This window comes from Dendrobates tinctorius, unplaced genomic scaffold, assembly GCF_039654945.1.
Source record: "Dendrobates tinctorius isolate UK_male_01 unplaced genomic scaffold, ASM3965494v1 ptg000093l, whole genome shotgun sequence".
NCBI classification, from domain to species: Eukaryota; Metazoa; Chordata; class Amphibia; order Anura; family Dendrobatidae; genus Dendrobates; species Dendrobates tinctorius.
The window spans coordinates 16,783,808-16,799,545 of record NW_027361761.1 but is presented as its reverse complement, the minus strand read 5'-3'; the positions used below and the strand labels follow the sequence as shown (position 1 = coordinate 16,799,545).

At 43.7% G+C, this 15,738-nt stretch overlaps 1 protein-coding gene across 4 annotated transcripts in view; it reads right to left on the bottom strand.

The window, feature by feature from the left end:
* LOC141098583 (cytochrome P450 2K1-like) overlaps positions 1–15,738 on the bottom strand; it is a 243,856-nt gene that overhangs the window by 38,368 nt on the left and 189,750 nt on the right. For all 4 annotated transcript variants that reach the window (XM_073586490.1, XM_073586489.1, XM_073586493.1 and 1 more), the window contains one exon: positions 13,604–13,780. In XM_073586490.1, the coding sequence (XP_073442591.1) occupies positions 13,604–13,780 (177 nt within the window). The remainder of the gene's footprint in view (positions 1–13,603; positions 13,781–15,738) is intronic.

The window sequence follows — 15,738 nt, the reverse complement described above, 5'->3', positions numbered from 1 at the left end:
ATATGATAAATTACCTTTATTGGATCAGTTATATAAGGAGGGGAACATTATATCCTTTCAAGATATGAAGGAGCTACCCACAATATCTAATTACACCTTTACACGTTATGAATCTCTTAGAAAGATGCTATGCCAAGTCATGCTCAATGGTGACCTAACATGACCGTTAACCACTTTTGAAACATTATGCTCCCAATCAAAACCCCTGAAAAAAGTGCTTTCTGCCCTCTATAATATGCTGCTCTTATAACAAATACCTCCAAAAAGAGCCTTTTTGCTGAGATGGGAAAAAGAATTAGGCCACTCCTTTTCTGACTCCCAAATTAATCTAATTTACAAATCTTCATATGGCCCTTCACAATGTGTGAGAGCCCAAGAAAACAGTTACAAAATAATAACTCACTGGTACACAACAACTCTCCTGTTACATAAGTGGTTCCCTACTACTCCAGATATATGCAGGAGATGCAAAAAGGACAGATGCTCATACCTTCATATCTAGTGGTCCTGCCACATCAAACAAAAATTTTGGAATATCGTATTTCAAACTTTTGATTAAGTGGTGCGCATCCATATAAAATTAACACCGGAACATGTTTTCCTTAATCTCCCAACAGTTCTAAACACCAAATTTATATCTAAACTGCTCTCCTTCATTCTAACAGCTGGTAAACTTCTTATACCTACATTATGGCACTCGTCTAATATTCCAAGCACAAATCAGCTATTACTTAAGATCGACCAACTGTATCATACGAAGAATTAGCAGCACTTTCTACACATAGCCTTTCCTCCTTTTCACGTGTCTGGAATCTCTGGGTAACGTATAGAAAATCAGATAGCTTCATATCCCTATGTGTGCCTGAATCCACACCAAATTATGGACATGACCAATACGCCAGCAGACTTTTTCCTTCCACCTTCCTCCCCCCTCTCATTCCCTTAATACCTCCCTTCGGTTTACCCATCTCCCCTATGTGCTCTGGTTCTGTTTCCAGTTAGTTAACTATCTCACCAATGGTGGGGTTTTTTCTTGAACTTCAGAGCTTTAGTTTTACTACTATGTTTCTTTGTCTGTTAATAGTAATCAAGAACCATTCATTTTCTATATTAATGATGTTTTGGCAGAAGCATTTGTATTTTCATTCTTGTAAACTTGGAAAAATTACTGGATATCATTTATACTTCTGAGACCTGTGTGGCTTTTTGAACAGTGCACTACTGTATTTGCTTCTTTTGTCTTTCATGTTTGCCCTGGTGAACCTGTTTATGCTGATGTCATTCAACCAAGTGATTCTCAATAAATAAAACATTGAAAACAAAACCATCCTCCCCATCCATCTCACCTCCACCTCTGAACTGTTCCTCAACATATACCGTAATCCTCTGCCTCCAAATACAGACAGCCCCCTCATGCCCTCTCCTGCTTCCACCTGCTAACAGTTTCTCTGCTCCTCCTCACTGCCAGTGATATTGCTCCAAATCCTGGTCCTCCTCACCACATTTCCACAGTAATTACTAACCTCTCATCCATGTTCTTTCATAAATTTCCGTAAACTCTCTAACCTTATACCCATTCGCCCAGCACCAATGCTCGCTCTGTCAATCTTTCCTACATCCATGATCTTTTCATTACTCACAAACTTTCCTTCCTCGCCATCACTGAAACATGTCTCACCCTCTCTGACACAGTCTCTCCTACTGCACTTTCGTATGGTGGATTCCACCTTTCCCACATACCCCACCCCAGCAGCAAGCATGGTGGAGGAGTTGGTTTTATCCTTTCACATAACTGTTCCTTCACCCCAATCCCACTACCACCCTCTGTTACCCTCCCTTCCTTTGAGGTGCACTCTGTGCGTGTCTATTCCCCCACAACCTTCAACTGGCTGTCATTTAACGCCCCCCAGAGCCAGCCTTCACCTTCTTCAACCACTTCACCACCAGGCTACTTCATTTCCTTTCCACTGACATCCCCACTATCATCATGGGTGACTTCAACATCCTCATTGACACTTCCCTCTCTGCTGCCACTAAGCTTCTATCTCTCACTTCCTGCCTTTGGCCTCAATCAATGGTCTTCTGTAGTCACAAAGATGGCCACACATTGGACCTCATCTTCACCCTCCTTTGCTCCCTATCTAACCTCTCTAACTCACCTCTCCCTCTTTCTGACCACAGCCCACTCACATTCTTTTCCCGCCCCACTCCTTGTCCAAAAGCCCCACTCCACAAGCTCGCACACCCTCGCAGAAATCTTAAACACCTCGATCTTCACTCGGAATCGTTCCTCCCTCTTACAGACATAAGTTCCCTACACAATGCGGGTGCCGCTGCCGTTCTATATAACAGCACAATAGCTGTAGCTCTGGAATCAGTTGCTCCTCTCAAACATACCAAAACTCGCAAAATCAACAGACATCCCTGGCACACCAACCTGGCCACAGAACTGAGAAGGGCTTACAGGGTTGCTGAGTGGAGATGAAAAAAAGCCCACTCCAACGAGCACTTCACGGCATTGAAACAGGCCCACACTACTTTCAAGGCCACACTCGCTGCAGCAAAACAAACCTACTTCCCGTCTCATATCCTCCCTGTTTCACAACCCTAAACAGTTATTCAATACATTCAATCTCTCCTCTGTCCCCCTACATTCCCTCCATCTCCATTCATCTCAGCTGAAGACTTTGCCTCATTTTTCAAACAGAAGATTGATAACATCAGAGACAGTTTTGGTCGACAATCACCAGAGCCCTTCCTCCTAACTGCTCAGCTTTTCCTGAAAACCAACAGAAGATCAACTCTCCACTCTACTCTCAAGATCACATCTCACCACCTGTGCACTTGACCGAATCCCATCCTACTTCATCCCAAACCTCACCACAGTCTTCATCCCAACACTAACCCATCTCTTCAACCTATCAATAACAACTGATGGTTTCCCCTCAAGCTTTAAACATGCCTCAATCACGCCTATCCTCAAAAATTCCTCTTTTGATTCATCCTCTGTATCGATCTATCACCTCAAAACTACTGGAACAACACGTCCATCTTGTACTGTCCTTCCAGCTCTCTTCCTTTTCCATCTTCGACTGCTTTCAACCTGACTTCCGGCCGCATCGCTCCACTGAAATTTCTCTAACTAAAGTCACCAATAACCTATTAACCGCCAAAACCAAGCGACACTACTCTATCCTCCTCCTCCTAGACCTCTGCCTTTGACACAGTGGACCATTCCATATTATTACAGACCTTCTCATCTCTTGGCATCACTGACTTTGCCCTATCTTGGATCTCGTCATACCTAACAGACAGGACATTCTGCATCTTCCTCTCACACACTACTTCATCACCTCTCCCACTATCTGTCGGAGTCCCGCAGGTTCAGTCCTAGGGCCTCTGCTCTTCTCCATCTACACCTTCGTCCTCAGGCAGCTCAGAGAATCTCACGGCTTTCAGTATTAGCTGTCATGGTTTGTCTGGCTCTATAATTCTAGGGTTAATTCCTGTAGCCTCACTCTGAGCCTGGGTGGACTTTATAAAAGCCTCCATTTGAGAATTTCCCTTGTGATACTTTCGCCCTTGGCTGAATGTTTGACCCCTGAGTCTGTTTTGTGCCGTGTGCTGGTTTGCTTGTTACCTTGGTTTTAGACTTGGTCTGATCTCTGGATGCTGCTTGTTGGATTGTGTTTCTGTACCTTTTCTGTCCATTTGGTATTGACCTCTGCCTGGCCCCGACTATCCGTTCTGTCTAATCCCTTGGTACTGTTGTGCTATCCCATTCTCTGACCCCGGCCAGATCTAGTTTATGTCCCTGTCTATGCCCCTTGGTACCTCTGTCCTGCAGTTACCTTTCTAGGAGTTTTCCTTCAGTTCCTAGCTCTCTGGAGCTTAGGCCATGCCCCTGCAGTCAGGTGCTTCAGGTCCTATCTGGCCTGAAGCAATCTCTCTTCAAGTCCAGTTCACTCCGCGTTCCTGGGAGCATGAGGCTGTCTTCGAGACCCTTCTTCCTGGAGATTGAATTGGTGAGTTTCACTTGCCACCCTTCCCGTGACATTACCTCTATGCTGATGACACATAGATCTACATCTCTGGACCAGATATCACCTCCCTACTAACCAGAATCCCACAAGGTCTGTCTGCTATTTCATCCTTCTTCTCTGCTAGATTTCTTAAACTAAATATGGACAAAACAGAATTCATCGTCTTTCCTCCATCTCACTCGACTCCCCCAACAGACCTATTCATTAAAGTAAATGGCTGCTCACTCTCCCCAGTCCCACAACCTCACTGCCTCGAGGTAATCCTTGACACTGATCTCTCCTTCAAACCACATATCCAAACCCTTTCCACTTCCTGAAGTCTTCAACTCAAAATTTTTTCTTGGATCTGTACATTCCTAAACCAAGAATCTAAAAAAACCCTAGTGTATGCCCTCATCCTCTCCCGTCTTGACTACTGCAACCTCCTGCTCTGTGACCTCCCCTCTAACACTATTGCACCCCTTCAATCTATTCTAAACTCAGCTGCCCAACTAATCCACCTATGCCCAACTATTCCCTGGGCTCTCCCCTCTGTCAATGCCTGCACTGGCTCCCCATTATCTGAAGACTCCAGTTCAAAACCCTAATGATGACATACAAAGCCATCCACAACCTGGGTCTTCCATACATCTGTGACATCGCCTCTCAGTACTTACCTGCACGTAACCTCCAATCCTCACAAGATCTCCTTCAATACTCCCCTCTTATCTCCTCTTCCCATAATTGCATACAAGATTTCTCCCGCGCATCCCCCCTACTCCAGAACCCGCTACCCCAACACATCAGACTCTCATCTACCATGGAAACCTTCAAAAAGAACCTGGAGACCTACCTGTTCTGATAAGCCAACAACTTGCAGTAACCACCAATTGACCAAACCACTACACGACCAACTCTACCCTCGCCTACTGTATCCTCACCCATCCCTTGTAGATTGTGAGCCCTTGCGGGCAGGGACCTTTCTCCTCCTGTACCAGGTGTGACTTGTATTGTTTAAGATTACTGTACTTTTTATTATTTATACCCCTCCTCACATGTAAAGCGCCATGGAATAAATGGTGCTATAATAATAAATAATAATAATCATTTATATTATTTTAGCGCCATTTATTCCATAATGCTTTACATATGAAAAGTGTATACATAATAAAAAAGTACAATAATCTTGAACAAAATGAGTCAACAACTAGTACCAGTAGCTCTACAGCGAGTGTTCACAGTCTACAAGGGATGAGTGATAATACAGTAGGTGAGGGTAGAGCTTGTCATACAGTGGTAACGATGGTTACTGCAGGTTGTACGCTTGTTGGCAATGGTAAATCTTAGGTTCCTTTCCAGTCTGATATGTTGGGGTAGGGCGTTCCAGAGTAGGGAGGATGCACAAGAGAAATCTTGTATATGATTTTGGAAAGAGGAGATAAGAGGTTAGTGGAGAATGAGATCTTGTGAAGATCGTAGGTTGCCTGCAGGTTAGTACCGGGAGACAAAGTCACAGATCTATGGATGAGACAGGTTGTGGATGGCTTTTTATGCCATGGTTAGGGTTTTGAACTGTAATCTATTGGGCAATAGTGAGCCAATGAAGGGGTTGACAGAGAAGAGGCTGGGAAATAGTGGGGGGTGTGTGGATTAGTCAGGCAGTGAAATTAGATTGGAGGGGTGTGAGCGTGTTATCAGGGAGGCCGCAAAGAAGGAGATTTTAGTAGTCAAGACAGAAGATGATGAGAGCATACACTCGTGTTTTTGCAGATTCTTCGATGAGGAATGTGCGGAGCCAGGAAATATTTTGAGCTGGAGTCGGCAGAAAGTGGAAAGAGCTTGGATATGTGGTTTGATGGAGAGATCAGAGTCAAGGTTTACCCAGATGCAGCGTGCTTGCGGGACTGAGGAGACTGAGCAAGCCGTTGACTTTGATGGATGTCTATTGGTGCATTGAGTGAAATGGAGGAAAGATAATGAATACTGTTTTATCCATGTTACATTTTAGAAAACTAGCAGAAAAGAAAGATAAAATACTAGACAGACATTGTGCGATTCTGGTTAGTAAGGAGGTAATATTGTGACCAATTAGGAAATTTTGTGTGTTATCAGCATAGATTTGATACTGAAAGCAGTGGGACTCTATGAGCTGTCCCAGACCAAAGGTGTAAATGAAGAAGAGCAGGGGTCATAGAATTGAACCTTGGTGGACAACGACAGATAGGAGGCAAGATGAGATGGTGTGTGAGTGAGAGGCTTTAAATGTCCAGTCTATAAGGTATGAGGAAATCCAAGATAGCGCCAAGTTTGTGATGCCAAGAGATCAGAGAATCTGTAGTAAGAGGGAATGGTCCACAGTGTCGAAGGCAGAGGATAGGTGAAGGAGAAGGACAAAGTAGTGTTGCTTGAATTTGGCAGGTAGTAGATCATTGGTGACTTTAGTCAGGGCAATTTCAGTGGAATAATGTGGTCAGAAGCCAAATTGTAAGCGGCTGAAGAGGGAGTGGTAGTAGAAGTGGAAGGTTAGTTCAAAATGGATGTGTTGTTTCAGTTATTTTGAGGCATATGAGATAAGTGATATGGGGAGCTAGTCATATAGAGAAGAGGGATCAAGAGTGGGCTTTTTGTGAATGGGTGTGATCGAAGCATCTTTAAAGAATGAGGGAAGATACCAGTTGTTGGTGACAGATTGAAGAGATGGGTTATGGTTGGGATTAAGACTGTGGTGAGATTTTGGATGAAGTGGGATGGGATCGAGTCAAGTACACAAGTGGTAAGATGTGATCTGGAGAGTAAAGAGGAAAATTGATCTTCCATAATGGTGGAAAAGCTGGTTTTGGAGAAGTAGGGCTGAGTACTTATTAGGAGGGGATTTGGGGACTGTAGGCAAAAGCTTTGTCTGATGTTATCAGTCTTCTGCTTGAAGAATGAGGCAAAGTCTTCAGCTGTGATGAAGAGAGAGGGATGGTTTGTTTGATGATAGAGGAGACAATTGAAAGTATTGAACAGCTGTTTAGGGACGTGAGACAGGGAGGATATGTGAGATGAGAAGTATGTTTGTTTTCCTGCAGGGAGTGTGGATTTAAAAGTAGTGAAGTACTGTTTGAATGTGATGAAGTACTGTATGGAATTGAATCTTTTCCATCTCAGCAACCCTGGAAGCTCGTCTCAGCTCTTTATTCAGGCTGGTATGCCAAAGCTGCCTGTTTGTACAAGCTTTGGTATGTGTGAGGGAATCAACTGATTTGAGAGCTGCAGTTGTTGTAGTGTTAGATAAAGTGGCACCAGCATCTGCATTGTGTAAGGAACTTATATTTGCAAGTGTGGCGCCCCTGAGGCTTCAGTCGCCACAGATGTACTGCACGTTCTCCTAAGGTGTAGTTACCCACCATCCAGGTAAGATGGGAACTCCTGACCACACTCCACACCTGCACCCCACACACAAGATAGTTCAGCAGGGACCTATCCATGCTTTATGCTGGAAAGGTCATAGAGTGCCTTTTGTGGTCCCTGGCTTCGTAACATGAGAGGTGCTGGGGAGGTGGGTGGAGTTAGCTATAAAAGAGAGGGAAAGTGTAGAAGGACGGTGGGAAGCAGGTTGAGAAAGAGAGAGAACCCTTCCAGTCCAGAGAGCGCAGAGGCCGGGGCCCAGTCCCCGAGGTTGATTGGAACTTTAAGTCCGGCAACAGACACCGGAGGAGTAGTGAGCCACTAATGCCTTGCTCCCCTCATAGACTTGGGACACAACAGCAACTGGGTAGAGAGCCGGGACACAGCGAGGAGTCCCCGAAGCAGGCTACAGCTGTCTGTCATACAAGTAGAGACTAGGAACACCTAGAGAGAGGCACTTCAGAGTAACTAAGTACTGGAGTGCTTCGCACCTAAAGGTGCTTTTGAGGAGTAGTTCAGTGAAGGAACATATTGGTGCAGTGTGGAAGGAAGAACCCTATCTGGCCTGGAGGTTGGCTGGAGCCCTGACCCGGAGAACACAGTGCGGAGGCTGGTGTGAGTGTGAACTGCAAACAGTGAGTAAAGCTTTGGAACCACACTCCCTGTGTCCTCCAGTTATTCCAGCACCGCTACACCTGGGTAACAACATCTACCCCATCCTGAGCCTCTCCTCACTCATTGCACCTACACTGCCCTGGGACTACAGCTCCACCTGTGGGGAGCTAGACCATCTCTGCTGCACCACACCATCAGTCCCAGCAGATCTGCATGCAGCGTTGGCTAACATCACACTTGCCAAACACCACGGGTGGTGTCACGTCCATCATTAACTACACCACCGCCATTGATATTGGGTGCCCAGGGCCACGGACCGGGTCACCACCGATGTGACACTTTCCCGCCTGACACCGGCCCGGCGCCGAGTAACCCCACAGCCCTGGGTGAGCGGGGGCGACCCACAAGAAGGAGAAGGAATTCAGAGAGTGAGTGTAGATCAAGGTGTTTGAGATTTCTGCGAGGTTGTGCAAGCTTGTGATGTGGGGATTGTGCACCTAGAGCGGAAAGGGAAGGGTATGCAAGTAGGCTGTGGTCAGAAAGAAGGAGGGATGAGTTAGAGAGGTTAGATAGGAAACAGAGACATGGGAAAATGTGGTCAAATGTGTGGCTCTCTTTGTATGTGGCTGTGGAAGAACATTGAGCAAGGCCGAAGGAGGAAGTGAAAGATAAAAGCTTACAGACAGTTGAGTGGGATTTGTTAATAGGGATGTTGAAATCACCCATGTCGATAGTGAGGATGACAATGGAAAGGAAGTAAAGTAACCAGGTAGTGATGTAATCGAAGAAGGAGGTGGCTGGTCTTGGGAGTTCAAGGGGAAGTAGATGTGCATAGAATGCAAGTTAAAAGTAGGGAAAGTAGAGTATGGTTGTGGTGGAATTTTTATGAAGGAGCAGTTGTCTGACAGAAGAAAACCAACTCCATCATGCTTGCTACTGGGGAGGGAGTGCGGGAAAAGTGGAATCCACTATAAGTGCACATGGAAAGAGGTGGTGAGCTCGTTTTCTGCTGCAGAGGAACGAAAGTTTGTTAGTAATGAAAAGATCATGGATGTAGGAAAGTTTTTGCAGAGAGAGCGTGAGTTCAATAGAGTTCCTGGTAAAGGGACTGTCACGGTCCATTTTTGGAGCCGTGGCAGAATGTGGATTTTTATAGAAACCTTTTTCCTTTTTCCCCCAGTGGTCGCTGGGGTTTATTACAACTGTAGTTGTTTTGGTGCTGGTTTTGCCCCCGGTGGCCGCTGGGATTACTACACATTTGAATTAACCAACAGGTGATGACTACTCCCCCCTCCTTCCTATAAAAGGTCGTCATGTGCAGTAATCACTCTTGGTAATATTGTTCATTTTCTAACCAACCTTGGTGAAGACTGGACCTGCCTGGTGGAGAGGGGGTTCAGCTTGTCTGGAGCAGTGGATTTGCTGCTGGATACTGTTCGGATCCTTTCTCTGTTGCTTGGAGCTTTTGCAGCAGAGCAAAGCTAAGTTCTGGGTTTTAGTTGCTTTAACCCCGTGGTGTCTGTTTTATTTTCCTTTGTGTGTTATTGGGTGCAGTTCACTTTATTCCCTGTCTCACCTCCTGGGGAGAAGGTTGGTGGTTTAGCTCAGGGCTAAACAGGAGATAGGGGCAGGTCAGGGACTTGGGCCTCACTACCTTCAAGTGTACCCCCAAGTTAAGGAGAGTCAGGGAACCCCCTTAGCCTCAGGGGCCCAGGTTCCACGTCTCCTGCTTTTTTCCCTACTGCCCCGTGACAGGGACTGGGGAAGCGGGGGATGGGGGGAATGGCTATTAGGTTAGAAAAGTTGGGAAATTTGTAATCAATCAATGGAGGGAGAGATGACCAGTTCACAGTTCATTACTAGGTGTAGGGATTAGGGGAATTAGTAGGAAGTGGAGGACTATAGGGGTGTTAGTGTAAAGAAACATTCTTTATTGTGACTATGTATCCAGTTATTTTAATTCCAATTCTTGTCTAATTCATTGCAGTACACACAAGTGCTGCACTTAGGTGATGCTCAGCAGACTACAATATTCAATTGCGAACTGTTTGACTCTAATTAGATTAGCCACTGGATACAAGAGAAAAGACTTAAAAAAATTAATGAAGGAATGAAGATTGCATTTAGTGCAATTTTATTAAACAGAGATGACCACTAAAGTATATAAAATAATTATTTTGATGTCACTGGTGTCTAAAGCCTTTAAAGAGAAACTAAACTTTTTTTTATCAGCCTTGTCAGTGATCTGATTTTTTTAACATACTCAATTACTTTATTTTGCTTTGAGTATGAATTCTTCCAAGAGCAGCAGTTCAAAGCAGCTTCTAAAGAGTATAAAATAGGCACTTTCAGCATAGTTTTTGAGTAGGTAGAAAACAAAATAAGGAAATAGACTGTTTTACAAAGAGTAATAACTTTGCAGAGGCTGATCAATAACTAATCAAAAAATGAGTTACTTTTTAAATATTGGACTAAATGAAAAGCAAAGTTTTGATGGGAAAAATAACGCATCATGGATTACTGTTTTTCATGTCATTACCGGTGGAATTTTCACTGAAAGCTGCAAACAAATCACTAATACAAATGTGAACAGAACTAAAAACAGGTAAATAATAAAGTCTGTGTATTTAGAAAAGCTTAACTGGGAAATGGATAATGTTTTACAATGAGGAGTTGTAGTAGAAGAGTAGATTTGTGAAGACAGACTGGCTTTTTAAATTGTGAGGTTTTGGCTCTCACACCGGAATTTGTGCTCACTGTATCTCTTTATGTTCTGCTCATTCTCAGCTCCGTTTGCTGTGTGCGCTGTGTCTGAAGATTGCTGAATCATGTGGACACTGTCTGCAGGAGCTCAGTCAGTCATGAGTTAAGCTTCTTGTCTGAGTAAAACTGGGAAGGACAGAGGTTATTTAATGTGTAACCATCGGTTTAATTTTTCTTCACAAATCAATAGTACACATGAAGATAAGAAACTCTGTAATATATCTTTTCAGAAAAATAAGCTTCTTTTTACTTCCATGACTGATCATTCATTCTAAAAATTATCATTTCACGGGTTAAATCTGTAATCAGTGAATACTGACTTTCCCATTAACGAGATAGGAGATGGCAGTTAGTGCTCACAAAATTCTTTGGAGAATTGTAACTGTTCTTTCAAGAAAACTTGCAGCAGAATGTCTCTGTCTGCCTCCAGCTCCACCTTTCTCCTACACTTCACCCCTCCATAGGATTTTATAAGCACCAACTAACCATCATCTCCTACCAAATATAAATTTTACAATTTATGACAGGTAAAGATCAGACAAGGTAGAGACAGACGCAAATGTCTGTGGTAAGATGTTAACGGGAACCTGTCAGATTGTTGACTCACTTAGCATGATGACATGGCTTACAAGCCACCACATCACCGCCGTGCTCTACATACCTCACCCATGCGCGCAGCTCTTTTCTCTCACAGCATTGATCCTCTGAAGTCGGGTGTATGTGTGCCGGCTTTAGAGAGGCACACTGCACATGGTTAGAAATTTTCTGCACTTCCAATCATGTGCAGTGTGAAGCCGGCACACATACATCCAGCTTCAGAGGATCAATGCAGTGAGGGAAAGAAGCCGTGCGCATGCGCGAGGTATGTATAGTGCTGGTGATGATGCCGACGTTTGTAAGCCATGTTATCGTGCACACAGGGGCGTGATAACGCGTTACGTGAGATGACTAGTCTGACAGGTTCCCTTTAATATCTTACCAGAGACATTTGCTTCTACCTGGACTGATCTTTCCCTCTCATATATCGTAAAGTCTGTATTCGGTAAGAGATAACGCCCCATCGACTAGTCAAAGGCCTCATTTACATATCAGAAATGGAATTTAGAAATACATTTTAGAAATAACTGTTTATGTGTGATGTAAGAAAGGGACTGTTAGGCAGAGTATTTACATATGTAGACACAACTTCTGGTTCTGGGGGCACAGGGTACCTTACAGGTTCTCTTTAATGCTCACCAGGTGAGTTGGATCCTCTAAGCCTGAGGTCCGGGTTGGCACATGAACCCCGGAGTTGATGCATCAAGCAAGAAGGCCTTTGGGCAGCGAGAAATGTAAAGGCTCACCAGGAATCTCAGGATCAGCACAATGGATGAAGTGGAACCCAGCAGGAATGAATTCAACAACGAACACTGAACACAAGCAGCCAGATGGTGGATCACACCTAACATAGGACTAGGAGTGTAAGGGCCAAGACTCAGGTGTGTGTCAATGGGCCTCAAATAGGTTTAGGTAGATGATGTCATTGATCCACGCCGGGCAACTTGTAAGACCCATTGTGGAGCACAACACAGGGCAGCAGACTCAGGGGAAGTAAGTGGAGACTGGCATACCCAGGACAAGTACATAATATAAGATATATTACAGATTTTCATGTGTACTATTGATTTACGAAATCAAAATTATTACAACAGTTACTCTTTCCATTTCTTGTAATCTATCTATCTATCTATCTATCTATCTATCTATCTATCTATCTGTCTGTCTGTCTGTCTGTCTGTCTGTCTATCTATCTATCTATCTATCTATCTATCTATGAACTGTGGGTTGGACAAATGTTAAAGAGGAGGTTGGACCAGAAATTATATCACAAACCTTTTTTTGTTAAATAAGAATCTTCATTTTATAAAAAAACGCATCAAAAACTGTGACCTGCCAGTGACCTCAGGTGCAGATTTGGTGCAGATTTTATCTGCGTCAAAACCTGAGCAAATCCTGATGCCATCCTAACCGTGGAAACATACCCTAAGGCTGTGTACACACACAGCGTTTTTTTAGCGGTTTTTACCGCGGTTTTCACTATAAAACCGCTAAAAATAAGCTTCCCAGTCATTTTGCACTTTTTGTGCACATTGATGTGTTTTTTACAGTGAAAAAAAAGGATCGCGGTAAAAAACGCAGCATGCACATTAATTTTGCGGATTTTTCCGCGATTTTGGCTTCTTCCATGCGTTTAGAAACCGCTGCGGAAAAAAACGTATCAAAACCGCCGCAGAAAAATAGGTGCGGTTTCTGGTAAGGGAGTCAGGTTTTCAAGCAGAAATTTTCTGCTACGTGTGCACTTAGCCTAAGTCCCAAGACAAAGGTGTGTGTGTCAATGGCCTTAAATAGGTTTAGGTAGATGACGTCATAGATCCACGCCGGGCAACTTGAAAAACCCATTGTGGAGCACAACAGAGGGCAGCAGCCTCAGGGGAAGGAAGTGGAGACTGGCATACCCGGGACAGGTATGTAATATAAGATGTATTACATATTTTTACGTGTACTATTGATATATGAAATAAAAATTATAACATTTACTCTTCCCTTCTCCTGTAATCTGTAACAGCCCCAGCTACCATGTGCCATTTATAATGCTACAAAATTTACACTTCTAATATACACTAATGACCTCCCAGCAAGCCATATAGCTCCACCAGTAGACAAAGATTTCCTGCAGTCCTATATAAAATAAAACTAAATTGTGTTTTCAACATGAATTATCCCAGACGACAAGGTCAGATCTATCACACATATAACAGTACGTATTTTAATACCTCTCGTTGTTTCGCCAAGAACGAGTCGATAAGATTCCTCTGGTCATTTACATCCAGTTGTTCCCTCTGGTTGGTGAAGGTCTCTCGAATGAATGCGTGCATTTCATTTAGGTTCCTGCGCACCTTTTCAGCCACACTCGTAAACCAGCGCATCACAGATGGATATGTGTTATAAAGCTGCACAGAAAAAATAGATGACGTTTGTATTTACATTTCTAGCCAGTTATATTCCTAAATCTGTTATTTTATCCAAAACACAAAAGTTCCAGTTATACGCAGGATAGGAGCAATTTTTTTTTTCACTTGAAAAAGACGCTAGTCCAGCATTGAAATGCATTGTGCAAATACAAACCTTCTACTCTTCTGGATATCTGGATCCTAAGGATTAGTGATGGGTGAGCACTAAAATGCTCGGGTGCTCGTTGCTCTGGTCGAGCAAATTGGAATACTCAGGTACTCGGACGGAACAAAGAGCCCAATGTAAGTCTATGGGAGATCCGAGCATTTTGCCACAAACCCCCAAAGGTCTTTTTAGAGTATCAAAACGTCTATGGGAACACCGAGCATTTTTGCCACGATCCCCCCAGGGGTCCTTTTAAAATCTTAAAACATCTGTAAATGATCGGAACAGTGCTCAAATGACATGGGAACATCATGGGGAAGAACCCTGGAAGCCTTTCTGACTCCTAGGTCACTGCTGTGAACAATGTTGTCAGAGTCTTACGCCAGTTTTACAGGCACACCAAAAAACATACAAAAAAACAAAACAAAATGGATTTTCCTGGTAAATATGTTAAGGAACATCCATTCCAGGGTCATGATTTCTATGTAAGGCAAAATAAATAACCCCAAATAAAAATGTACCTCCACTACCTGTTCTATGTACACGCTTAGCGTTTTTGATGCAATTTTCAAGTTTGCCATTGCTTTCAACCAATACAAATGCATTTGCAGGGAAAATGTCATTTAAACATTTTACAGCTATAGCTGGTCATGTGGTGTTTGACACATCATCAGAAACATCAGGGACACTGATAGTCACAAAGCCTATTTTTATAGGGGCACCAGGTGGAATTCAGGCGGCCATGCTTTGTTGTTCCCATTACTAAACAGTGGGTCTCCTATACTGTTATCGCCTATGCAGTGAGCGGATGGACTGCCAAAAATTAGGACGCACCCCAATACCCCTTTGACGAGATGTACAGGATGGCCTCATGAAAAAATGTTGCCATTAGAAGTCGGTATCCCATAGCGCTTGCCTATGCATTGAATGCAAGGCCTGCCTTTCTCCAAAGTTACACACACCCTAATAACACTTGGAACAGACATTCTGGATGCCCACATGAAACCAAAGTTCCCATTATTCTGAATTTTGTACTCCCATACAGTTTGCACATAAAGTGAATGCAATGCCCGCCTTTCTCCAAAGTTACACGCACCCCAATAACCCTTTGAATTGACCTCTAGGATGCCTACATTCAACCAAACTTCACATTATTTTTCATTTGGTGCTGCCACGTTTGCCTATGCATCGAATGCTAGGTCTGCCCTGCCCAACGTTCCAAGCACCACAATAACCCTTTGAACCAACGTACTGGATGGCCACATGAAATCAGAGTTCCCATTATTCTTTATTTGGTACTGCCACACTGTTTGTCTATGCATTTTAGGCAAGGCCCGCTTTGCCTCAAAGTTACACGCACCCCAATAACCATTTGAACTGACGTAGTGGATGGCCACATGAAACTAAAGTTCCCATGCTTATTTTTTGAACTCCCATACAGTTTGCCCATAAAGTGAATGCTAGGCCTGCCCTGCCACAGACTTACACGCACCCCAATAAACCTTTTAACCAATGTACTGGATGGCCACATGAAATCAAGGTTCCTATTTTTTTCATTTGGTACTGCCATACTGGTAGCCTATGCATTCAATGCAAGGCCTGCCCTGCACCACATTTAGATGCACTCGGTGGTGTAGAGAAGTCTGGCCCAATCCACCCCTTGTTCATTTTTATAAGAGTCAGACTGTCAGCATTTTCATTAGACAGGCGGATGCGCTTATCAATTATACAGTAATTCCAACAGCGGCACTAAAAATGCGCTCTGACAAAACGCTAGCGGCAGGGCAGGCCT